This window comes from Panicum hallii, chromosome 9 (genome assembly GCF_002211085.1).
Source record: "Panicum hallii strain FIL2 chromosome 9, PHallii_v3.1, whole genome shotgun sequence".
Taxonomy (NCBI): Eukaryota; Viridiplantae; Streptophyta; class Magnoliopsida; order Poales; family Poaceae; genus Panicum; species Panicum hallii.
Genome location: NC_038050.1, coordinates 54,761,448 through 54,786,304, shown reverse-complemented (window position 1 = coordinate 54,786,304; position 24,857 = coordinate 54,761,448). Strand labels below are relative to the sequence as shown.

General features: G+C 43.9%; 5 protein-coding genes and 1 long non-coding RNA gene across 8 annotated transcripts; 4 read left to right on the top strand and 2 right to left on the bottom strand.

Annotated features, from left to right (window-relative positions):
• Positions 1-112: 112 nt before the first annotated feature.
• Positions 113-2,548, bottom strand: LOC112874809 (haloacid dehalogenase-like hydrolase domain-containing protein Sgpp). 2 transcript variants are annotated; one of them, XM_025938355.1, is made up of 5 exons: positions 2,153-2,548; positions 1,912-2,020; positions 1,622-1,776; positions 775-1,036; positions 113-637 (listed from the first exon to the last, which is right to left on the bottom strand). In XM_025938355.1, the coding sequence occupies exons 1-5, from the start codon at positions 2,329-2,331 to the stop codon at positions 452-454; spliced, it is 891 nt and encodes a 296-aa protein (XP_025794140.1). In that variant the 5' UTR covers positions 2,332-2,548; the 3' UTR covers positions 113-451. The 2 variants fall into 2 exon arrangements, with proteins under 2 accessions (XP_025794140.1, XP_025794139.1); XM_025938354.1 differs by having other exon boundaries at positions 1,912-2,026; positions 2,153-2,443.
• Positions 2,549-3,781: 1,233 nt separating this feature from the next.
• On the top strand, positions 3,782-6,294 carry LOC112874811. The gene is made up of 4 exons (XM_025938356.1): positions 3,782-4,225; positions 4,316-4,369; positions 5,091-5,216; positions 5,801-6,294. Exons 1-4 carry the CDS (start codon positions 3,845-3,847, stop codon positions 5,969-5,971), a joined length of 732 nt encoding a protein of 243 aa, XP_025794141.1. The 5' UTR covers positions 3,782-3,844; the 3' UTR covers positions 5,972-6,294.
• A 697-nt stretch (positions 6,295-6,991) lies between these two features.
• Positions 6,992-11,534, bottom strand: LOC112875559 (eukaryotic translation initiation factor 3 subunit B-like). The gene is made up of 11 exons (XM_025939440.1): positions 11,264-11,534; positions 10,300-10,540; positions 9,822-9,968; positions 9,577-9,705; positions 9,340-9,468; positions 9,188-9,271; positions 8,963-9,087; positions 8,670-8,868; positions 8,050-8,582; positions 7,647-7,755; positions 6,992-7,551 (listed from the first exon to the last, which is right to left on the bottom strand). Exons 1-11 carry the CDS (start codon positions 11,383-11,385, stop codon positions 7,207-7,209), a joined length of 2,163 nt encoding a protein of 720 aa, XP_025795225.1. The 5' UTR covers positions 11,386-11,534; the 3' UTR covers positions 6,992-7,206.
• Positions 11,535-14,186: 2,652 nt separating this feature from the next.
• Positions 14,187-18,683, top strand: LOC112875145 (probable methyltransferase PMT2). 2 transcript variants are annotated; one of them, XM_025938877.1, is made up of 7 exons: positions 14,187-14,521; positions 15,725-16,370; positions 16,567-16,777; positions 16,882-17,173; positions 17,496-17,861; positions 17,968-18,045; positions 18,132-18,360. In XM_025938877.1, exons 2-7 carry the CDS (start codon positions 15,729-15,731, stop codon positions 18,358-18,360), a joined length of 1,818 nt encoding a protein of 605 aa, XP_025794662.1. In that variant the 5' UTR covers positions 14,187-14,521; positions 15,725-15,728. The 2 variants fall into 2 exon arrangements, with proteins under 2 accessions (XP_025794662.1, XP_025794661.1); XM_025938876.1 differs by lacking the exon at positions 14,187-14,521 and having other exon boundaries at positions 15,729-16,370; positions 18,132-18,683.
• A 325-nt stretch (positions 18,684-19,008) lies between these two features.
• On the top strand, positions 19,009-19,630 carry LOC112875146 (protein WIR1A-like). The gene is made up of 2 exons (XM_025938878.1): positions 19,009-19,169; positions 19,257-19,630. Exons 1-2 carry the CDS (start codon positions 19,070-19,072, stop codon positions 19,394-19,396), a joined length of 240 nt encoding a protein of 79 aa, XP_025794663.1. The 5' UTR covers positions 19,009-19,069; the 3' UTR covers positions 19,397-19,630.
• Positions 19,631-21,743: 2,113 nt separating this feature from the next.
• LOC112876266 lies at positions 21,744-22,430 on the top strand. Its single transcript, XR_003225279.1, has 2 exons — positions 21,744-21,927; positions 22,040-22,430. It is a non-coding gene; the product is annotated as an uncharacterized LOC112876266 (long non-coding RNA).
• Positions 22,431-24,857: the final 2,427 nt, after the last annotated feature.

Here is a 24,857-nt window from a genome sequence, read left to right as displayed (position 1 = left end):
GATTCAAAATTTATCTCGCTGTAATCCACACACAAAAAAAAAACTGTACCAATATGTGCATCTCTTTTGTGCTAGGAAAAATGTCGCAACATGTGAATTGAACCAAGCAAAATAAGGAAGAAGAACATCAGGACCCTTATCTGAAGGAACTATTTCACGCTCCAACTAGGGCATTAGTGTTGGTACATGAAGTTTCCCTTAAATGCAACGACTGACATAAAACCTTTAGATCAATACATTATGAAAAAAAATGGTTGGCGACATAAGCTGATATCATGGAGGACCAGGAGCTTCGCATTACCAGAATGCTAGGAGCCACTGCAGCAGGCACCAACTTCTGCACAGATCCATGCTCACTTCCAGGTTCCAGCCGAGGATCCAGAGTTATTCTGCAGCGCAATGTATTTTTCCAGCAAGACAATCTTATTATACTGCGATCACCGCTCACCGATCAGGCTTGCCCATTTTCCGTCACGGGTTTGAGCTCTTCCAGCACGGACAGCAGCTTCGGATCCTGGAAATCGTTGACCAGCAAGCTCGCTCCTGCATCGCTGAGCGCCTTCGCAGGGTTCCTCGTCGTCAGGCCAACCACAGGCACGCCGGCAGCCACGCCAGCTCGGATCCCTGATGCAGAGTCCTTGACAAAACCAACCAAATGAACACAGAACTATTGTGAATTTGTGATGTATATCAACTACTTAACTTGCTAGGCTGGTGATGTTCGAAAATACTGAATGACTTATTCTGAATCCAAGAAATGAAAAAAATGTGTACTTCAAATATGAAGGTGTGGTCAGGCGATGCGCCGATGAGCTCGAGGGCCTTGAGGTAGGGGTCCGGGAACGGCTTGGCCCGGTCGCACTCGCTTCCGATGACGAGCACCGGGAAGAAGTCGGTGAGCCCCAGCAGCGACAGCATCAGCTCGGCGTTCGCCCTCGGAGCGTTGGTCACCGCCGCGCGCTTCAGGTTGTAGCCTTCGATCCATCTGCAGAGGTCGTGCAGCCCATCCACGGCCTTCAACCGTCCTGGTGCCAGCCTGCGTGGGTTTCAGCTTCAGGTTAGCATTCAACGAGCATCCAAGAGGCACAAGATGGCAGTTTTATTCGCATTGAAATGATCGTGTTCGGTGCTTGTGCAGTAAAAAAACAGCAATATTGATGCCTTTTAGTACTCAGAACTGACTACTGAGTGTCGGGATTGTACCGAAATACGAGAGATTTTGCTTGAGTTTGTATGCTAAAGCCTAGGAACATTCACAGATGTCTGACAGTGTCATGCAGTACTATGGGTTCAGAGTTGGAAACCCAGATTCTTTCTGGGACAACTAAACCAGCAAACTGAAATTCTGGGAAAAGCTTCATATGAGATCTTTAAAAAATAAAAAAAATCAACTAAAATTCGGGAAAAAATTGAATATTAGAATTCTAATTAAAATTAAACCTGCAAACAATTCCACAAAGCGCTTGATTTGCTCAACCACCGGATTAGCTTAATTTTTCAGTGCAGGAATTCTATACACAATTCTCCATAATGTGACCACAGTTGAAGTTAAATCTTGCTATGCTATGGAAGAAGATATCAGACAGAGTAGCAGCACTGGGTAATAAGACGAGTGGCCTACTTTCTGAAGAACGCCTCCTTGTCATCCATGAACTGCATAGCCTTATCGTGATCCATGTCCGGGAACAGGGACCGGGCGAGGTCGTCGTTGTGCCCGCCGCTGATGTTGGCGCTGTAGAACTCCTCGGTGATGGGGATACCGTCGTTGAAACCGATCTGCAGGCAGGCCGGAGACGCTTGGATCAGACATTCAGAGTCAGACACAGTCAACTAAGCCATAGCACGAACAGTTCAGAGGTGACAGTGCATCGACACGGTGCAGAGCCACAAAGCCGGCGGGGCGGCGTGTACCTGCTGCAGGAGCTCGCGGAAGGCGCAGAAGTGGATGGGGTCGGAGTCGCAGAGGGTGCCGTCGATGTCGAACAGGATGGCTTCCAGCGGGGCCAGCTTCGTCAGGGCGCTGCCGCTCCAGAGTTCAGACGGAGGGCGAAACAGATCGCCATCAGCGTCCCGCATACAGCAAGAGAGGTCGACACGAGAGGGTTGGGATGGTACTGGTAGGAATGAACCCAGGGGTGTTCCGGCGGCTCACCTGTCGGTCGCCATGCGCGCCGGAGTATCCGCGCTCGAAATGCGGCCGCGCTTCTTCTCTCCTCCTCTGCTGAAGCTGATTCTATTGCTGTCGCCGATACTGATTCTGCCCGGAGAGGGCGCTGATATAGAGAGGAGGCGGCGGCGAGGAATTGGGGCAGGCGCACGCGGAGACAGCATGCGATGCGATGCTCGAATTGAATTCCCCGGAGGCCCGGAGCTGCCTTTCCCGCTGACGAGTCGTTTTCTCCTCCTCGATCCCCAGTTCAACGACGAGTGGCTCAGCAGGAGGCGCGCGGCAACATCTGACGGGGATGAGCTAACGGAAACGGGGCGCGTGAGGCTGCGTGCCGCGACCGAGACCGCGGGAAGGCGTCGGCGGCTTGTCCTCCTCCTCCCTGCCCCCGGCCTGTGGTTGGAACAAGTGGCAGCGGAGGGGTCTCTCCGCTGCTACCCGTGCTTGACTGCCACCGTACTGAATCCACTTCCCGAGATGGCACAAGGCACCACGGCAGCCGGCATGGGTATATCCGCCTCTCTATCTGCAAAAGTCAAAATGATCATGCTTCCGTGCAGTTTCTGTGTGGACTAAAACTTTCCGTGCAATCTGATCTTTTTTTTTACCGAAGGAGGAGAGCTGCCGATTATATATTGAAAAGAAGAAATAATATTTAGACTGGGCACCACAACGACCAACAATCCGATAACGGTCCGGCCAACACGACCGCACAACTCCTCTTGAGCTCAACTCAAATAACAACCAGTTGGATTGGAACATCAACACGATTGCGTAACTCAACTCAACTCGGTACAGAACCACCATGCCGCACCACCACTACCCAAGAAAAAGCCGACAAGCAGTTCAAAGAAGAACTTCTTATCAAAGCTAGGAGCATCTCCAGCGGATTCTCATTCCCCAATCCGACTATTATATTAGGAGAGTATTTTAAAATTTATGCTCTAACATATTTCCTTTCCCTTTTCACATTCCCTTTTCCCAATATAATTATTAAGACAAACCAATAATCCACCCCAACTCTCTCTAAATAGAGGGAGCTCTTCCAATATGGTAGTTGGCAAAAGCAATTCTCCCGATAATCATGAAAGGATTATTGTGAAATCCCCATTAGCTGATTATTAGGAAAAAAATTATTGGAGTACTGCTGGGAGATGCTCTAAGCTTTTTTTTAAAATATAAGCATCATTAGCAACTCCACTTCTTTTCTACTCCCTATTTTCAGAATATAGTTACATTTAGACTTTCAAAGCCAAACCTTTTCAAATTTAACTATAAATAGCAAAATAATCATAGCGACTATTAATATAAAAATTATATTAGTAGATTTATCGTGAGATCTACTCTATTTAAAATAATTTATTTTTAAAGATATTGCTGATCAAAGTTTAAAAAATCTAATTTTCGTAGATATATTTTGGGATGAAAGGAGTACCGGCCTAATAGGAATTGCTTTCGTGCAAGATTATTCGACATGTCCAAGGTGTAATTAAAGTTGTGTAGGTTAAAGTTTGGGCCACACGAGGAGCCCAAAATATGAGGCCCAACCCACACGACTAGAGACCACGAGAAGAGTAGGCCCAACAAGTGGTCCCACACAGCCCACGAACCGAGCAACCCCATCCGCACGAAAATCTCGCGACTTCCCTTCGCCCTCTCCCACTCGCACGCGCCGGCATGGCGACGCTCGCGTGGTGGCTTCCACCACCAGCAGCAGCCCCACGGGCGGCAGGGCCCTGCGCTCCTGCTGCCCGCCCCCTCGCTCGCCGGAGGATCCCGCGCCGGGCCGCGACCGTGGTCTCCCCCCGCGCGTTCGGCCGCGCGGACTTCGACGGCTTCGTGCGGCGCGCGTGGCGGGGCGCCAACGCGGGCGCCGAGCGGCTCGCCTTCGAGGCGCGGCAGGCCGCGCAGCACCTGGAAGGGAGGTTCTCGATCTCCCGGAGGCTCTCGGAGGCCTCCCGCGCCGCCCGCGAGCGCGCCATGGAGATCGACGCCGAGCTCGGCATCGGCCGGCGGTGGCGCTCCTTTTCCGTCGATTTCTCCCGCAACTGGCCCAGGGTCCGGATTCTCTACGCCCCCTAGCCGTTTCGAGCTGTGTATTACTTCGTCTCGCTCTAGTCCGTGGTTAATTTGGTTTCTGATGTGCAGTATCGGAGGGAGCTCAATGACTTCATGGCAACTCCCATCGGGAGAGCTTTAGCTGTGAGTTGACTGATACCTCGAATTCATTCGGATTAGCTTGTGGACGTAGCTCAAATTTGGGTTCTTAATAATTGATCATAGAGATGTGCTACTATTTACTAGCTCATTTCATGTCTCCCATCTGATGATGCATAAACCTATTGCTTTGCGGTCTCAATTGTAGGTTTTAATTTGTTTACGAATATTTGCTACTGTGCTATGTTTGCAAGCAATGATGAATTATGATATTGCAGCCTAACAGTGGATTAGTCTGATTGAGGGTTACTGGTATCCATATTCAGGAGCCCTAAATTTCTTCTGTATAGTAAAAACTGCAACATAATCATAAGAACCGGAGGAATCTACGAGTTTCAGTGTGGCACTAGGGAATCTATTGTGATGGGTACTTCTTTTTTTGTGGTCTGTGTGTGGGAAAAGAATAATAAAAGAGGGATATGATTGATTAAAAAAACTCTGAAATTTTTTCCTTAACACCGATTTAACCCTTAAGCCGCCTAGGAAATGAAACCATGTAAAACTCTGGTGCATAAAGTCAAATATTACTTTAACTAACATATACTTGTACCGCTCTGTTTACGATCAGAATGTCATCTGTGATAGTTCAATTTTGTTTTGAGAACATATTATTGTTTTTCATGATTCTATGTTAGACAGTTCTGCTGCAATAGTAGATCCTTTTCATTTTATTACCTGATGTGTTTTAATTATCCCTTCTATGCAGACACTGTTTTTTCTATGGCTTGCACTGTCAGGGTGGCTATTCAGAATTTTTATTTTTGGTACATTTGTGCTGCCTTTCGCTGGTCCTCTTCTCCTTGGAACCTTTGCTAACAGGGTTGCCATTGAGGTAACAGCACACCTTTCTTTCTAAATTTAATCTGTTATTGAATTATTGTGCACCTTTTACTTGGAGTCATGGAAGAATGTTGTGTGCATGATCATGTTTACATGCTTCTGAAGAAGTCTTGAAAAAAAGTTCTCCGATCTTGCATTTTTTATTTTTGCACTTTGCATGCTAAACTTCCATTACCTTATTTCTACTGACAACTAATTGAGCAAGAGTTTTGTCTTACCTCTGGATATACTGATATTTGGATTGGGTTCCTGGCTTCCCTTTCATTTAAGTAAGTTGTTGAAGTTGAATGCAAATTGTTTAGTATGATTGGCCATTTGATGTGTTGCATAGAGTTTGATAATCTCGATGATCACAGCTCACTCTTAGTTTGGGCTTGTTGTGTGGTCTTTTTTTTTTAATGGTTGGAAGTAACCATCTCATCATCTATAGTCATGCTCAGTTGCTCACACATTTGCCGCATGGCTACTCTTCAGTCTTCAGTCTTCATATCCTTTGGTAGTAGTAAACTAGAAGTTGATTATGGATTGAACATACTGGCTATTCCTAGTTACTGATGTATCAGGTTTCATTTGCAGGGAACGTGCCCGGCATGCAAAAGGCGGTTCGTGGGCTACCGCAACCAGGTGATCCGGTGCATGAACTGCCAAAACATTGTATGGCAGCCAAATAACAGCTCCTCTGGTGGTCCTAGAAGTTCACGAAGAGCAGAACCTGATGTGATTGATGTAGAGTATGAGGAGAAGTGAGGTCATTTTGGCACATAGTTAATCAGGCGACGGAAGAAGCAAGGCTTAGACACAGGCTGCACGTTTCTGGGCTGTTTGTAGATGATGTTGTTTCAGTATTTGTGTTGTACATTATGTGCTCCTTTGGAATACAACGGTTGGTGTTGTGAGTTATGAGATGATTTTCATGTGGCACCTTTCTACTTTTAGGTTCTGGCGGGCGCATCCATAGCATCTTGTGCTGTGGCTGTAGCATCGAGTACAAGTAACCATTTTGTTAAGCCTGTATGTATGGGATCAGTAAAGAAACTAAGGGACGACGCTAATTTTGCCCAGCATGTTAATGTTGTTGATCAAAATAATCAGTTAAATCTACAGGCTAAGTTGAATGCTGGTTGCAATTGGACCGGTCCGTTCCCTAAATCGAATGGAGTGGTTTCGATTTGAGCTCTTAGTTTCTTACCGTTCATCGTCGGCTGCCAATATCAGCAATAGATTGGCACCTCTTCTCCCGTCCTACGAGCAGATGGCGTCGTCGCCGTCGAGCCCTCTGTGCACGTTGACATCTGATGACAAGCGAGAACGGGTGGTTTACTGGTTTCTGAATATGTACCGCTGGATGATATCCAAAAGAAACGAATATGTACTGCTGGATAGTGGAACGGCAACGTCGCTCGCTGGGCGCGGCTCTGGGAGGCATCAGTGACAGTGAGCAGGAGGGAGCGGGGGGCCGCTTCGTCGCTTCGGGCTCTGACGAGGCGGATCACCGTTTGCCTGGATGCGCCACTTCGCCTCCAGTGTTGATGGCGGCGGCCACTCCGTCGCATCAGGTGCCTGCATCGCCGTGGGCCGTGGCCGGGGAAGTGGGACCGATTCGGAGAAGCGCCAATCGAACTAAACCATCTACTAGTGCAGCTAGTGTTCTTTCTCAACCTAGGCTTGAACGCATTTTGAAATGCAAGAATCATTTGTTTTTCATGTAATTTAGGTTTTGTCGACGGGAGATCAATCATTGAGACCTTAGCTGTGGCAAACACACTGTTAACTGTGGCAAAGCCAGACAAAGATTAGTAATCCAGCAGCAAAATTTGATACCTGAATACATGATCCGCAAATTCAAGCAGCAAGTGTACAGACAAGTAAAACGATCAGCAAACTGTGAGCTTGATCACCGAGCCTATTATGCAAAGCGACGGCAATGAACTTCAACACAACGGTAAACTAAAAGCGACTCAACAGATTCTATCATAAGCCTTTCACTCCTGATCCAGGTCAAATGCGAGAACTTCTTCAGTGACGTCCACCACTTCCTCCACCTCAACCTCCTTGGCCTCGTACTCTTCCTCCTCATCGCTGGCCTCTCCATCCCTGAGCTCCCTCCTGTATGCACGCTCCTCCTCATGCATCTGCTTCCACTTGGCAACCCACGAGTCCCATTCTTCCTGGAGCTGCGTCCGCCTCTTGCGCTCCTGCTCGCTCAGCTGGTTGAACGCATCCTGGTCTTCTTGTTCGTATTTCTTACTGTACTTCTTCAGGTTCTTCGAAATCTCCTCTTCCTTCTCAGGAGTCAAAAGTGATGGTGGTCTTGGCCGCCAAATAAACTGTATCATTCAATCCATGTATAACACAAACATTACAACTGAGGGCAATCAAACATTACGAAATGTGTTCAAACAGAGAGTTATTGAACATTTACCTGATAGAAGTGATCCTTTGACACCTTGTAAAGGTGCTTGCCATTGAAAGACCATATTTGAAATCCATTCTCCATTTCATGGACTGAGGTAACTGCAGTTGCAAGATATCTGAACAAAAAGAATTGCAAAACCATTTCAGTTCATTTAAGTTATCAGGGTCAACCCAAAATACAGTATACAACTGAATGTTTGGTCAAAATTAGAAATAGAATTCAATGAATACAATTCTAAGGTGCATGGAATTTAGAATTGACAAAAATCTAATGACTTCTCCATTTAACATGCATGTGATCTAAGGGTGTCAAAAAGGGACTATACTGTTTCGAATTTCGACATGACAAATATCAAATACCAGTGTCAAAGGAAGAATCAGAAAATTTCTAAATCCGGTTATTAGCTCACCTTCCAGTAGGATCCCACATTATGTCTGTTGCCATAAAATGCTCTCCTGTTGACATTGTTTCAAGCTCATCAACATTGTAGAATTCCAGCTGTCCATTGAATCCCTTCAGCCCAGCAAGAACAATGAAGCGACCAGCAGGAGACCAAAACAGCGCGTTAGCTTGCTTGGCCTTGAGAGTGGTGAGCTTCGACACACGGCTAGTGTTATTTGCTGTTCGCATGGTGTAAAAACTAACATCAGGCCTAGGGCCATCACCATGAATGATAGCGAAGCGATGGCCTTTAGGTTCCCAGGCAAATGCAATGATCTTGTCATTCTTATTCTCGAGTTCAAGGACCTCAATTGGGATGTCTCTCTCCTTAATTCTAAACAACTCAAATCCAGTGTAGGTGCTCTTCTTTGTTTTTGTGTATCTATCAACCTGGACAGCAAGATATTCTCCATTATTCTGCCAATACATCTTGCAGTCACTGACACTGAAAAGGTTTTTCTGCCGCAGTTCCTCTTTGCCTGGAATTTGCACAAGGCTCACCTTCCAATATAAAGATAAATTTTAGCTTTGACAAATAAATAATGAAAAACATCTTATATGAGGTTTGTTGCAGAAATTTCTGCTCACCCTTGCTGGCTGGTTGCCACCACCCATTTCAGGCACAAACAAGGATATGATTGGATCAGTGGGAGACCAGCTGAAGTCCACTACATTTTCTACCTTCAATGACTTCTTGTCAAGAAGGGAGAACGTATCTGTTTCATAGACCGATATTACGTTCTTCCCAAGCCTTGCGAAATACTTATCGTCCTTTCCACCACCCCACCTTTGAACACATAAAAAATATAGTAAGCATCCAACTAGGACAACTTAACTAAAGATTTATGCATCATTTCACAAATGCTAAACTGTGCTTTCACCTGAATATGGGCCATGAAACACCAGAAACACCAACATTCCCGCCAGTGGTAAATTCATCAGCACTTCCCTTGAAGTCTCGCATAACTTTTCCAGTCCTTACATCAAAGATATTTAGGACAACCCTCTACAATATTAAGAATGTTAGTCAGAGAGGAAAAGATTTTTCTTTGGGGAAAAAGGAAAGGAAAGCTATGGGCAGAGATTTATCTGTGACAAACACTTACATGTGTGTCTCTAGGGTTGCTGGGCTCGTGGCTGCTGTATGTGACCAAATATCTCTCACCAGGAGAAAAGTCAATTAATTTGACCTGGTACAAGCCACTGTCAGCAAGAACATCAAATATTGGATAGAATTTAGTGTGGTGAAAACCAGTACCATCGGATGAGCAAAACGCATCAACCGCTCGAAGCCATTTTCACCACCCCACACCTGTGACCCCTGCCTATGAACCGTTGCCAAGTATGTTCCAAGAGGGGACCACTGAATGAAACTGTCTGTCCAGTACTGGAAAAAAATGAAGCAACAGGATAAGTATCAACATGGATTTCTTCTAAATGGGAGTAGAAGACCATTGAATTAAATTTTAATCAACTTCAAGAAGTAAATACACACCTGCTTTTGAAACACAAGTTCAGGTGCCTGCTTTCTAGCATCATTCCAGTAAACTTCTGTCAATGTACCAGCACGGATGACAAATTGATCTCGGGCCTTTTCATCAGTTAGCCATTTCAGAAGATTTTCCTGCGATGCAAAATGAAGATATAAATGTTGCCTGACATAAATTTAGCTGCTTAAAAAAATGTTAGCACTAAACAGATGTAGGTTTCCAAGGGAGTCAGGAAGCAATAGAGACTTACTCCAGGAGTGTATGGCTTTATTTCTGCAGGCGTCCACGTGTCAGGAACCTTCATGTATTTCTCAAAGTCATCAAGCATATTAACTGCAAAGATATGAGACTTGTCGAGCTTGTACCCATTGGTTTTTTCCCTTGCAAGCTCAGCTTCCTGGCAGTATGTCAAACAAAGATAAATATAATCAACCTAATTCCTTTAAATGAAGAAGGTTTTTTTTCTGTTTCAATCAACTCAAGGGGTTAAAGGAGGGCTGAAACAAAAACAATGGAGGAAAAGTAACATGGTTCAAATTATCAAAACATTTTCTTAAGAATACAGTATTGCAAAATCGTATGGACCACATAGCAGATGCAAGGAGTGTGAAAATGTTCAAATAAAAAAAGTCAACTGGTATGTTTGGATAAAAAGACCATCAGTCCATCACTAAGAGAGTCATTAAGCAGACAAGGAAGAGAAATGCGACTAACAAGAAGCAAACTACCTGAGGGGTATTATACTCAATGAAACAGTAGCCATAAGTCTTCTTTGTCTCTGGGTTTACCGGCATCCATAGACCATTTTCTTTTATCACTCCAATTTGGCTGTATATCTTGCGAATTACATTCTCAAGCTTGTCAAATTTTTCTGGAGGAACAACCGGCAGATTGTCCACTACAATAATGTTGGATAAACCCATTTCAAGTTCAGGAGGGTCCTCATTCCGAAGTATTTCCTCATCATCACTGCAAAGTATAAGAAAATTATAAGCAATCAGCAACACTGAAAACAAATTAAGAAGTATTGTAACTCAGAAAAGCACGGACAAGTAACTCAAACCATTTTGCATATCTCGTAATGCTACAGATTTACTTTCTCACCAGGTAGCAAAAGAAGACACTATCAGTCCTGATAGATATCTCAACTGATTAAACTCTATCGTAGCTAGCCTATGATTTCATGTACTATGCTATAATCCACAAAATAAGTAGCATACAGGAACAATAGCACCGTTTTCAAAAAGAGGCAAATCAACACAAAGCTGCACAAATGTTTGCAGCTGCGCACATCAAATTAACACTACACAGTTCGACAGATTCTTTAGCACTAGCCAGACTCAGGTATACATACATACGTCATCTGGATGCTGAACAGCTTAACACCACAAAACAAATAAATCTAAAAGCATATTTCGCAGCCACAACTCAACATACGGGTACCAGTTCAACAGCAGCAGAAGCATATCAATCACGACGGGATAAAATCGCTCAAATCTGCTCTGCACAATAACTGCTAACGGAACCTAAAGAAAAACACTCGTACTGCACGAAATCTAAAAAATCCCACCGCAGACGTTCGCATCTGGGTGAAACAAAATTAGGGCAACCAAGGCCACCACAATACTACGAGCGATGGGCTAGTGTTTGCGACGGATTGGGACACACCGAGAGGCGGCGCGTGGCGTCTACCTGAGGATGCCGAAGTCCTCGCCGGCCGGGAGGGTGATGGAGTCCAGATCGACGGCGGAGAGGTCCACCCCGAGCTCCCGCGCACGCGCCTCGATTCCTTCCATGGAGATTGCCAGCGCCATCTTCTCCTACATACGACGCCTGAAGCCCTCTGCGAGAACGAGAGAGAAGGCGGGGGTGCTCGCGCTGTGTGGCGGCGGAGGTGGCGGTGGCGGCGGCGCTGGGAGAAGAGGAGGTGCGGGGCTGGGATGGATGGAGCTGGGGTTTTGGTTGGAGTCGCGAGGCTCTTCTTATGACTCCAGTCTGACAGGTGGGCCATGTAGAGGATCCCTCGCTCAACCCTCCTCTTGGGAAATTTCGTCAAAACCCCCTTGTACATTTTGTATTTAACACGTAATAATTTTTCTTTTACGGTGACTCTTCTACGCTTTACCGTTGCTTTAAATAAAAACGAAAAAGAACTAACACGAAAACTACAAAAGCTACCTCAAACATTTTCGTAATATTAGTCACATATAATTTTAGCAATGAAAGAATCATTCAAAAAAATATGAAAGAGTGAAAAGTGCCACGTACTAGTGAATCCAATTCTGTGCACGTACTTTCGCAAAAAAAATACGTATGTACAGTAATAAGTTAAGTAGCTTTTTGTTTCAAAAATCAATATAATACGCTATAGGTAGCTCAACTTGCTTGTCGTATAACTTATACGTAGCTCAACTTGTTTGTTGTATAACCTGATCACTTGGATTCGAGTAACCGATTGCGGTGTTGAATATGTACGAAAAAGAAATCAATAAGATACATGCATAGCATAGCAGCGATTAAAACACTTTTAATGCATGTTAGGAGCTGTTTGGATTCAGACTAATTTTTAGTCTCATCATGGATATTTGGACACCAATTAAAATTATTAAATATAGACTAATTATAAAATAAATTGCACTAATGGAGACTAATTTACGAGACGAATCCATTAAACCTAATTAGTTCATATTTTGGCAATATTATATTACAGTAAATATGTGCTAATGATAGATTAATTAGGCCTAATAAAATCATCTCATAAATTAGTCTTCATTTATACAAATTAGTTTTATAGTTAGTTTATATTTAGTTTTTCTAATTAGCATTCAATATCCAATATATTCCGGATCCAAAAATTAAAATTAACTTTTGGATCCAGATATGCCCTTGGCATGTAGAGCTGTGTATATTGGCTTATGGCTCTATGGGCTGTGGCTGCCGGCGTGAGAGCATCTCCATTCTGGCCGCAAAATCACTTCTTAGTGACGCATATCACATACCACATCGAGTATCTTTTTCTAACCCATCAACTTTTTTTGTCTTCAAGTGGTGATTACAATCTGATCTATGAAAGTTCACCAAGGGCTCAATTCAGTTTGTGACTGTCCATAATCAAGATTTGTCAAAAGTGCAGTTCACGAAGATGCAAAATCTAAGAAGCTATCGGATATATACTAAAAATACATTAAATCGTTAACTGTTTTTAGGGCACTAAATTGTTAATTGTGGGCTAGAGTAGAATGTAGCAACACAATGACCGCTTCCATGTGTTGGGCTGCTGGGCTGATGGCCCAGCCAGGCAGCCTAATAAAGACCCAATAAACGTGAGGTCCCCCTCAAAAAAAAAAACAAAAAACGTGAGGCACCTGAAGGCTCTGCAGTCCTTTTTACACTCCTCCCTCATAACAGAACGGAATATGGCTAATGTTTGAGATGTCCTTTACTTGCATAAATATTAATCGTAACACTAAACCTCCCTATGTATGGATTAATACTTGTTGCTCCGATGTGCTGAATGGAGTTCTTGGTTTGGGACCAATGGGAAATCCCTCCCAGCCTTTCAGTTTGCTGTGTACTAGTGTGCACTCCTAAATAGTAGCCGCTGAGGCTTTCATTTGTCCTTGGTATAGTTTGTATTCATGTGCCGATTCATTTCTGTCAAAGACTTGATTTCGGCACGCTTCTTTTTCGAAATTATTATCCAGTACTCTCGTACCATCTCACTAGAAGCAAACTGGCATCTCTTTTTGGTTTTAGCTAGAAAATATATCCGTGCGTTGCCACGGTCGAAGATTTTGTACAGGTGGCGATTGTTTTGTTCTGTGACGAGTTTTCTTCGACATGAATTTTATTGTATTTTCATGAATTTTATTGTATTTTCATGTTCCCATCATATTCGAGTCTGTTTAGGCTACAATATAGTAGTATTGTTGTTCGATTCTCATTAGAGATGTTTTGGGTCCACCCGTCGGTAATATATGTTGGACCAAACCAAAATTTCTGGTAGAAATATTATATAATTTAGAAATACAGATATAGCGTTATATTCCAACAACATCTGTGTATATGTAGCGGTTGGTCGCCAACTACGTCGACAGACAAACTCCAAAGTTGCAATGACAGGGGCGTCGCTTCTAGCTACTGCGTGTCCTTGCCGCCCGGCCGTGTCTAATCGTGGCCTCCCAAAGTGCAAAGCAAGGTTCATACTTCAGAGACGTGCATTTTGCATCCCAGACACGCTGAAGAGAAACTAGAACACTAGATGGAGATCTGGCGACATGGCGTGCTGATGGCCGTGTGCCGCTGTGGCTTCCCTGAATGTTCGGCGTGCCGCCGTAATACACCGCGAGCCAGGCAGAGGCGCCTGTGCGAGGGCAACGGACCCGGAAGACACGTCTTCACTCCCAGTTTGCAACCAACCGGATCCAAGCCGGCCGGCGCGGCCGGCCGACGGGCCGAGGCTACAAACCGCAAACCGCCACACGGCACACGCCAAGCGTGACCGGCTCGCCCTACCTCCTCGTCCATCCCCGCCGCGTCCGCCTCTCTCTCTCTCTCGCTCCCCCCGAGCCCCCCCCCCCCCACCCCACCCCCACCACCAAAGCGATTCGTTTCGTTCCCCTCCCTTTTCCTTTTCCCTCTTCTGTCTCGGAGGGGAGCAGCGAGCACCACACGACGACTCGCTCCATGACGCCGCGCTGCTGCCGCAGCAGCGCGCGACAATAGAAAGTCAAATCCGCAGCGCCGGCCGCGACCAACCCCACCAAATCCCCAGCCCAACCCCCCCGGGCCCTCTCCGCCCGCCGCAGCGGCGGCGAGCTCGAAGCTGCCGTCCCCGCGGCCGCCGAGGCGAGCTCGAAGCTGTCCCCCGCCGCCGCCGCCACGGCGAGCTCGAAGCTGTCCCCGCTCCGCTCAACCAACACCCCCGCCCCGCCCCCTGTACAGAGAGAGGTTTGGCTTCCTCCTCCCGCGCCGCTCCGGTTTGAATTCGATCCGGTTCGTTTCGCTCTTCGGTTGCCTAGACGGTGGGGTTCTAGCTAGTCCCGTCGTTTTTTCTGCGATTCGCTTTTGTTTTGGTTCTGCTGTTGCGTTGATCCGGCGCTGCGGAAACACGACGCCGACGAACGCATCGTGCGTTGCGTGTGGTTGGGAGTGCCGGAGTGGTAATTGTAGACTAGCGTAAGTCGCTTAGGCAAATCTCTGAGGGGCTGCTGCTGCCGTGCTGTTGCCGTTCCATTCGGGGTTGTGTTTGGATCGATCACCTGCCAAGCAAGCTTCGGCAGTTTGTGCTTGTTTCCCTCCGATTCGAATTCCATGTACCGTCGACGGGTAGATTAGTTCATGGCTTCTTGCTCTGTGAAACTGAAAAGCTCCGGGATGGACTGGACTACTAGCTCCGGGGCTAAACAAACCAGTTAGGGATCTGAAACATTTAGGCGTAGTCACATGATTGGTATTGATGCACACGGCAGAGCGCCAAACATGGTGCTCAGGACTAGTGTGCTGGCCTTGCTGGGTAGATTATCATTTATCGTCCCAGGAAGCTTCTCTCTCAGAATTTGAGCATATATGGGAGTTGCATCTCAGGTCGTTATCTCATAACATGCATTTGATAATGCGGTAAGATGATTCACTAGTTTATTGTCAGAACCATTCTGTTGGAACAAGGCGAAGTCAAAGAGATGACACCTCCCATAAGATCCAGATCCATACTTCATGTTTAATTTCATCTGTCTGTCATTGTCCTTTTGAAATCTAATTTACTAGACATTGGTATCTCGTTCTTGGGGACATTGTATACCACAAAGGCCAGCTTTATTTGAAGTAAGTGCATAATGATTTTCCTATGACAACATTATATTTATGAGGGGCTCAACTTGCCCCTGTTGATATTTTATTTTGGCACTAACAGTCCAATTCACTAATTTATTATTGGCCACGATCTGTCGGAACAAGAGCAGATTCATGGGGATCATGCCTCACCTAAAAACTTCAGATCTAGTTAATTTCCATTTTATTGATCAGTCGCTTGGGTTTTTGACATCTCATTTGTTTGATCTGAGTATCTCGTTCATAAAGTCACTTTGTACCACAAGTAGTCCAATTCCAATTCATTTATAGTGGTACCTAATGTTTTCGCTGTTGATGATGCAGATTCATGAGGGGCTCAAGAATGAATCCAGGCGATCGTAGAACGCGGAGCACAATGACGATAGTAATTGTGATGGGTTTGTGCTGCTTCTTTTACATATTAGGTGCTTGGCAGAAAAGTGGGACAGGAAGGGGTGATAGTATAGCCTTGAGGGTTAACCAAGAAACCGACTGTACAATCTTGCCAAATTTGCACTTTGAGACCCATCATAGCATAAGTGGTGCAAATCCATTGATCATGACCAATAAAGTGATTGAGCCATGCCACATCAGATACAGTGACTATACTCCTTGTCAAGACCAGAACCGAGCAATGGCCTTTCCTAGGGAAAATATGACATACAGAGAAAGGCATTGCCCTTCAGAGAATGAGAAGCTGCAGTGTCTAATCCCAGCACCAAAAGGCTATGTCACCCCTTTCCCTTGGCCCAAGAGCCGTGACTATGTTCCGTATGCAAATGCTCCATATAAAAGTCTGACAGTCGAGAAAGCTGTTCAGAACTGGATCCAATTTCAGGGAGATGTGTTCAAATTTCCAGGAGGAGGGACGATGTTTCCCAATGGAGCAAGTGCTTACCTTGACGAACTTGCATCCATAATCCCACTTGCCGATGGTACCATCAGAACTGCACTTGATACTGGATGTGGGGTATGCTCTCGAACTCTAACCAGATTTTGCTATCATTTACTCCCTTGACGATTTGCTAGCATTTAGCTAATGTACTTCATAGTTCCAAGGCAATTATATGTTCTTCTTAGTTAGACTTCTCTGCATCTTCACATAAATTTATCTTAATGTCTTGATCCCCTGCATAGCTGGGAGTAATATTTCTGACCACATACAGGTTGCAAGCTTTGGAGCTTACCTAATGGATAGAAATATATTAACCATGTCATTTGCACCCCGAGACTCACATGAAGCTCAAGTTCAATTTGCTTTGGAGAGAGGTGTTCCTGCAGTCATTGGAGTACTTGGAACTATAAAGCTCCCATACCCATCAAGATCTTTTGATATGGCCCATTGCTCACGCTGCTTGATCCCATGGGAGTCAGATGGTGAGTAGTATCAAATATCTGTAGTCATAAGACTGCAATACTTGCACCAACCTTTTTGTTTATCTATCTAATGACTGTGAGCCATATTATTTTCCTTCCTGCAGGCGGGATGTACATGATGGAAGTAGACAGGGTTCTGAGGCCTGGGGGTTATTGGATACTTTCTGGACCTCCCATCAATTGGAATAAATACTACCAAACGTGGAAAAAGTCTAAACAAGATGCTGAGGAAGATCAGCGTAGAATTGAAAACATTGCTGAAATGCTTTGCTGGGATAAAATTTATGAGAAGGAGGATATTGCTATTTGGCAGAAAAAAGCAAATTCACATTTATGTCATCAAATGAATGGTCATGCTAGCAAGATGTGCAAAGCTCAAGATGCAGATGACGTCTGGTATGCCCTGTTTATACAAAATCATGCACTCTTTTACGTTATTTTAAGCTCTGTTTGCATGTATTGCAACTTATTGCCATGTGATCATACTCGGCTACAAAATCCTCATAGCAAAATTCATACATATAACAGTTACTGTTTCAACACATTAAAAGAAGTATAGGATTAAGAATCGATTGCCTTTTGTAGGGTAAGTTGAGATGGGTAGTGATACATGCAAGTATGCTCTTCATAGTGGAAGCAACATGTGTTGCTTTTCAGTTTTCTATACTCTGATTACATCGGTTTCTGATTGCATTTTATGTTTGGTTTATTATTTTAGGTATAAGAACATGGAATCTTGTATAACCCCTCCTGGAGAGCCAGCACAGTTAAAGAAGTTTCCAGAGAGACTATCTGCCATCCCTCCCAGAATTCTGGAGGGCCATGCCCTAGGTGTTACAGAAGAAGACTATGAGGAGGATAATAAGTTGTGGAAGAAGCATGTCAATACATACAAGAGGGTGAACAAGCTGATAGGTTCTTCAAGGTACAGGAATATTATGGACATGAATGCAGGCCTTGGAAGTTTTGCTGCAGCGCTTGATTCTCCCATGTCCTGGGTGATGAACGTTGTGCCCACTATATCAGAGAGGAACACTCTCGGTATCATATATGAGCGAGGTCTGATTGGCATATACCATGATTGGTGAGTTTTGATGCTTTCTGTTCTGGTATTTACTGTCAAATGAGATGCTTATATGTGTTGTGTGGAAACTGATCCTGTGTTTTTCGTGATGTTGCATTGTTGGCAGGTGCGAAGCCTTCTCTACATACCCTAGGACATACGACCTGATACATGGCTATGGCATCTTTAGTTTATATCAGAACAAGTAGGTGTTCTCTGTTCTTTCAGCCATCTTGGTAATACAAATGCAAATCATGTCAATCGGCTAATTGTTTATGTCAAAATCGGCAGGTGTGATGTGGAAGACATTCTTCTGGAGATGGATAGGATTTTGCGCCCAGAGGGTGCAGTCATACTGCGGGACAGTGTTGATGTACTGAACAAGGTTAGAAGCACGGTGTCAGGAATGCGGTGGAAGTCCAAGTTGCTCGATCATGAAGACGGCCCTCACGTTCCTGAGAAGATTTTAATTTCAGTGAAAGAGTATTGGGTTGGCAGCGAAGAAGAGAACAGTTCATAGATGCAGAACCATGGCGATACTTGATGACTTGGCATCTTTCCCTGTGATGCGAACCCCTGATGCTGTTTTGTCTGTGAATAGATTTTGTTCATACTCCTTACTCCATACTACAGTGTTACAGACCCAGACCTCGCGATTTGCCCCATAGACAATCAGGATCTGGGCATCCCTTTTTTTTTGCTGTGCATATATAGTACCAGAGCATTAACGGAAACATTGGCGATTTGCCAATACGTGTTTTGTAGGTAAACGACAATACTTACTCGCTGCATTATGCGGAGATTCGTTTTTACAGATGTATACAGAAAGATTTTCGGACTGTTTCTGCTCGCCGTCTGTTGATATTGAGATCATTTTGAGAATCCATTTGCAGTGTTTTTCCTGCTTCAGCTATATAAGGTGTTACAAAGACTGAATTCCTGTTGAGCTGATCTGCCTGTGCTGATCGTTTGGCGGATCATGCAGTAGGCCAGTAGACGGTGGTGGAATGTTTGCTGCTGCTAGTCCGCAGCTAGTCACGCCCCCCAGGATTGACCGATGAGGCATGAGGACGACGGCAGCAGCGTGAAGCGCCTTCGCGGTTGACTCAGGGTCCACGCCTTGGCGAAGGGCAGGCTGTCCTCTCTCAGTCTCTCTATATAAAGGCTCGGCGAAGCGTGCGCATCATCCCGAAGACACAGAGTCCATCGTCGAGAGAGAAGCAGAGGAGATGGGGGCGCAGCGGCAGCAGCAGCAGCAGCAGCTTTGCGTGGTGTTCCTGGTGGCGCTCCTCGTCGTCTCCACCATGAACGCTGTCCACGTCGACGCAGGTACGCACCTCACGCTTCCTCCAGCCACAGACTAGCGGCGAAAGTTCTGTAACTGACCCCGTGCGTGTTTGCTTGTGTTGCGCACAGGGAGAGCGCTGGCGCAGGTGAGCTACGGAGCCCTGAACCCCGGCGGCACGCCGTCCGGGCCTCGTGGCCTGCCATACTCTGGCCACGGGTGCACCAAAATCTACGGGTGTAACAAATCACCTCCTGGTGAAGCGCCATGATCAGTACCACGAATAATCTCCGGCGCAGTTAAGCCATAATTACATGGCGGGGCGGGTGTGTGTGTGTGTTTATGTACCGTGATCTAAGTGCGTGTCAATAATGGGGAAAAGATATAATTAAATAGTTTCCCAATATCTCTATTTTCTTCAATAATTATTGATTTGTTCCGATATTTGACCTCAACTTTCTTAAAATAAAGGGAGAGTTTCTGCTCTCCTAGAACGTTATTTGTATTGGGATGAGATTATTAAGAAACTATAAAAGTACCTTCCAGTAATCTATGAAAGTGGTATTGGAACATTCCAATACCACCTTATCAGGAGATGTTTATTGGGGACTGCTTGAGATGCTCTAGCACCCCAGTTTTTAGCATAAAAGTCACTAAATGTTTGAGGTTTTTTTCTTCAAATTTTCACCAACACCTTTCTTTATTTTCTAGCTAGAAATAACTAAAACTGTTCCAAATTTAATATTCATAATTTTTTTATATGATCTCCGATGAAGTCAAACTGTATACCAAAATTGTAGAGATTGACGAGATCTACAATTTTATTGTTGATAGCTTTTTCATTTAAGATTATTTAATAGTCTAAAAAATTATTAAAAATTGTCTAATAGCTATAACTATACAGTATCTCATACAACTCAAGTCATACTCTGAGATTTTCACAATCTTAATATTTGTATACACTGAAATATACTTGGCATATTTTTTTTATCTACAGTTCACAATAACCATACTATTGAAGTTTCACTTTTTTTATTTATTTTGCTATATGTAAAGATTTAAATGAATTTTCAGAATAAAGTAGAAAATATTTTTAGGGGCGGGTAATAGCGTCACCCGTCTTTACAAATCAATTTCAGAGTTAATATAAAAGAATAACATACTAGAAGTAACCGTATAGTGTGGTGGAGAGAAGGACACATGCGAGACTTGAGGTAAGCGGTTTGAACCTCGGTTTACGCAAGTGTGCATATTTTGTTAAAAAATTGTACCTATGTAGTATAGGGGGTGTTGGCTGGGATATTTTTTGCTTTTGTTTTTTCTATTTTTTTATTTTTTAGAAATTGATTTGTAGGGGCGGGTCATGCCAATCGATTTCTAGAGGTGGATACTATACCCACTCTAAAAATATATTTTTACTCAGTCCTAGAAACTTTTTTTTAGTAGTGTATGGAATACATGTATTTCACGATTCATGCGATCCTACGTGGCTAGATCCGGTGGCTCTTATGTTAGAACCAGCACGTAAAGGATGCTAGTTGTATATTCATATAACCAGCAAAAATATCCGTGTGTCTGGGTCCTCCACTCCCAAATCGTTGGCCGCTCAAAACCGCCCGATACTGACGGGTGGCGATGTCCTTGGAGCACCTACAATCCTACGGCTACACTGGCATGCCTCCTCGTCATCGCCGGCCAAGTATCTACCAGTAACATCACACACACACACTGCCCCGTGTTCCGTGCCACAATCTCCAGTAAATTTACAAATTTTACTAGTATGGGATGGGCATGAAATACCCTTCTACGATTTTCATCGCTACACAAAATTTAATTAAAGATATACAAATGACAAATTTTCCCAATTTTTTGCAAGGATTTTAATAGGAGGCTGACTGTGCGAAGCGTCACCGCCTTATCCACAGGCGGCCTATAATTTGAACCATCCGTAGATGTCATGAAAAAGTATTTTTTGTAATAGTGAGCATTTATCATTTTTATCCTAATTTCAGTTTGGTTTAAGAAGTGGAATGAACGCCACTATGGGATTGGGATACTTCTTTCTTATCATGAAAAATCCAAAGACAGTGAAATGTAGATAATTAAGTTTATTACCGCGAAATAAAAAGAAGATAAAAGCAAAATTTCCGTAAGCATGCGGGATCTTTTGAGGTGTAGCACACTATCTTTCCCAAAAGTACTAGGTATGTGATATGTCCATAGTGCTGCATGTTTCGCACCCACGAGATCTCGCAATCGAACTCAATCCAGTTTGCATATCTTGGCCATCTTCCATCGTTTACAACTACGGTGACTTATGAGTGTAGTGGATTTCACTGTAGTTAGTCAAGCCACAGGATGGAGCGATAAGAATATGACACCAACAACGAACAGCACAACATTGGATGTACAAGTGAAGTGCAGCAGGACCCATTACTTGGTCAGGAAAATTAGGAGGCTGTCACAGTATGACAGTAGTTGAGAAGAAGGGTGAAGCACCCATAGTAGCTAGCACATGACCCGTTTGACTTGGGTCCACGCCTGGCATCACCTCCAGCTCCAGCGCTGGCTGCAGCAGCCTTCAGCGCGTGCCTGCCTGTGCCTATATAATGCCCACAGAGCCCAGCCAGCTTGTGCATCCCGCAGCTAGCTAGCGCACCATCAATCATCACTCATCATCAGCAGGAGATCAGGTCAAGAGACCGTCGATGGCGAAGCAGCAGCAGGCTCTGCCCCTTTGCACGGTGCTCCTGGTGGCCTTGCTCGTCGTCTCGGCCATGCACGCCGTCCCTGCAGAGGCAGGTAGGTTACAGGTCACATATATACGGCCGGCCACATGTGCAACCCAATTGTTTCATCTTTTCAATTTGCCGCAAACAATTTAACAGCGGGTGAGGGTGGGTGTGTCGTGCAGGGAGAGCCTTAGCAGGGGGGTGGATAGGCTACGACCCGCTGAACCCAGGGCGCACGCCTTCTGCGGGTCCAGGCCAACCGTACATCCCGCGGCCATGCGAAAAAATCTACCGTTGCCCACCTGCAACTGCGACTGCCACTGCAACGCCATGAGCCTTGACAGCCCGGACGGCATGCATGCAAGGGATTAATGTGTTCTCGGTTGTGGCATAGATCAATAGAATAAGAAAGAGTAATACCAAGCTACTTGCAGTAATTGGGTAACGAGGTAAAGTATAAAAGCCCAGTTGAATTGTCTGCATGGCCTTTCATGTGTGTACTCATGCATGTACGTGTGCTTAAATATAATCCAGAGATGATCAGTTTGCCATTGAGGCAAGTTGTCTAATGCTTTTTTTTTCTTGGATGATTCGCGATATCATTTTGTTACTTGAACAGGGAACTTGAATATCATTTTGTTGAAAATTAATTTGTTGCAGCTCCTCTTCGCTCAGGAAACGTAGCAAGCTCTGAGGCACAATCTAAACTCAATAATTGGGCCGAACTAAATAGGAAACTTCTCCATTAGATGCATCGAACGTGAAGCATATTAATTGATTTCAAATGTGTGGAGGAAAAAAATGGAAGATGGAGAAATCGGCAGAATAGCTGGAAAAAAATAGAAGTCAAACAAAAGAGTTAGAAACAACAGCAAAGACTCGCTTAGAACTATACATGGCCGAGATGACGAAACTCTGAAGTGGTGCAATTTATGCAGTCAGTCAGATGGACTAAAAATAAAGAGAAAAAAATCTAGGTAACCCCCTCAAGTACTTTGGTTCGTCGACATAACCCTAAACTATAAAATAGGGTATTGAACACTTTAAACTATTCAAAACCGTCTAAATAACCTTCTCGAGTGGTTTTGATGACGTGGGTTAAGTAGACGAACCCTTATACTACAGGGGATTTTATTTTATGTACAGTAACCAATGTGGGAAAAAATACCAATAGGTTGGGCCGAATAAAAATTAAAACGTATATATATTTATTAATATAGCATATATTCATATTTTGTATGGACAAGTGAAAATAAATAAACATAATATTTTTTTACCAAAATCAGCAGGAAGGCCCCAAAGTATTTTTAAATGTAACCTTTTATTTAGTCCATAATCATTTTTAGTTCGCTCCCACAATAAGTCAGATCTTAGATTTGCTGGATGTTACTTAGGTACTCTAACAACTAGACCAGAGATTCTTTCGCTAAATAATAATCAAAATATTGCAAGGCTCAAATCGAAGTCCAACAACTATGTTACAAGTTGATGGCTTCGACAACATCACTACCACATACATATACATACATTTTATAACTACATATAAAACTTTGTAAAAAGATAAATATATATTCAAGTTGATCCCATATTACAATTAATCATCAAACTTAGATATTATGTGCTACAATAGGTAGCCATATTCAAGATGATCCAATATTAAATTCAATCCTCAAATTTATATTTTGCAAGTTAAAGTATTGAAATATGCAAATGTGATATAGAACGAAACAACTTAAAAATTGATGATTGATATGAACTCCTATACATAGAACGCTGCTATTCAACGAGAGCAAACATGAGGTAAATAAAATACCAAATACATCTCTTCTGTTAAGGTAAAAAATAAAAAAAAATCAAACAAAAAACTAGCTACTTGCGTTATTAGCGCGTGCCACCTTGCTAGTTTTATAGAAAAAAGTGTCGACATCTGCAACTGACATTCCACCATTTGAATATATAAATCTAAAATAACCAATAATTTGGAACATAGGGAGTATCGATCTTGGTTAGATTCTATCAAGAGGACTTAGCTTGTGTCTTACACAAAGTTCATCCTCAAATTATAGCAATTGCATGTTACCTCACGTGGCTATGCACCACTATGAATTCCTTGCATCAAAAGTATTCATATGAAAAAAGATTGACGGTTAAAGTAGAAAGTGATAATATAACCAGGATGATCCGATATTATCATCTGCATATAGTGACTTCACAATTATGCGAGACACCCCGCTAGTTTTATGACTTCTTATGCATTGTGGTCACCATCATGGTATAATGCTTTTTTTCCTCTTTACCACTTTTTTCCCGATTGAGCTGACAAGATGTCACATGAAAGGATGCCACTGTTGCTTTGAGCTAATTTAGTATCTGTCGAATCCCACGGAACTGTGCATATAGTATACATCTTACAGGATAAGGGGTGGGACATGATCCACGCTTTACATCAGTCGTAACTATTTGTACGAACTAGCCGGAAACAGTAGGAAACTATCCGAAAAGTACTCAGGTAGGACTACTGAGCTCATATCCGGTTAGAATTCCCATGTAACCCTGTCCCCCAAACTATATAAAGGCGGGCAGGGATCGTACTCAGATAGGACCATGAGAGACAAATAGGACCATGAGAGACAACTCGTACCTCATAGGAGATCCCCAGGATCACAACAGAATGTCACAACATCAACATCTATCAAAATACAATCCGCACACAGGATGCAGGGTATTACGCTCTCGGTGGTTCGAATCTATCTAAACTTTGTGTTTCTTACACTCTCGAGTTCCTAATTTCGGCGACACTCTACCTACAAACTCACCACCTTAGGAATATCCCTCGGTGGGCATGCCGGTAAAACACTGACAATATATTTTGTCATTTCACTTAATCGGCCCCTAGCCTGTCGTTGTTTCATATATCATGAAAATGACCCGTAGAAGTCCAGAATTTCTTGGAATCAAGACGACAATCCTCAAAATTACCAGCTATGCTCGAATGAAATT

Excerpts from the sequence above, each read along its gene's own strand:
- LOC112874809 (XM_025938354.1), bottom strand. The coding sequence starts at position 2,331 with ATGCTGTCTCCGCGTGCGCCTGCCCCAATTCCTCGCCGCCGCCTCCTC. Across the intron at positions 1,777-1,911 it reads TCCGCGAGCTCCTGCAGCAG|ATCGGTTTCAACGACGGTAT; the intron begins GTACACGCCGCC and ends GCCTGCCTGCAG. Across the intron at positions 1,037-1,621 it reads AAGGAGGCGTTCTTCAGAAA|GCTGGCACCAGGACGGTTGA; the intron begins GTAGGCCACTCG and ends AAACCCACGCAG.
- LOC112874811 (XM_025938356.1), top strand. The coding sequence starts at position 3,845 with ATGGCGACGCTCGCGTGGTGGCTTCCACCACCAGCAGCAGCCCCACGG. Across the intron at positions 4,226-4,315 it reads TCTCCCGCAACTGGCCCAGG|TATCGGAGGGAGCTCAATGA; the intron begins GTCCGGATTCTC and ends TCTGATGTGCAG. Across the intron at positions 4,370-5,090 it reads CCATCGGGAGAGCTTTAGCT|ACACTGTTTTTTCTATGGCT; the intron begins GTGAGTTGACTG and ends CCTTCTATGCAG.
- LOC112875559 (XM_025939440.1), bottom strand. The coding sequence starts at position 11,385 with ATGGCGCTGGCAATCTCCATGGAAGGAATCGAGGCGCGTGCGCGGGAG. Across the intron at positions 9,469-9,576 it reads AACTTGTGTTTCAAAAGCAG|TACTGGACAGACAGTTTCAT; the intron begins GTGTGTATTTAC and ends ATTTTTTTCCAG. Across the intron at positions 9,272-9,339 it reads TGCGTTTTGCTCATCCGATG|GTCAAATTAATTGACTTTTC; the intron begins GTACTGGTTTTC and ends GGCTTGTACCAG.
- LOC112875145 (XM_025938876.1), top strand. The coding sequence starts at position 15,729 with ATGAGGGGCTCAAGAATGAATCCAGGCGATCGTAGAACGCGGAGCACA. Across the intron at positions 16,371-16,566 it reads CACTTGATACTGGATGTGGG|GTTGCAAGCTTTGGAGCTTA; the intron begins GTATGCTCTCGA and ends GACCACATACAG. Across the intron at positions 17,862-17,967 it reads ATTGGCATATACCATGATTG|GTGCGAAGCCTTCTCTACAT; the intron begins GTGAGTTTTGAT and ends CATTGTTGGCAG.
- LOC112875146 (XM_025938878.1), top strand. The coding sequence starts at position 19,070 with ATGGGGGCGCAGCGGCAGCAGCAGCAGCAGCAGCTTTGCGTGGTGTTC. Across the intron at positions 19,170-19,256 it reads CGCTGTCCACGTCGACGCAG|GGAGAGCGCTGGCGCAGGTG; the intron begins GTACGCACCTCA and ends TGTTGCGCACAG.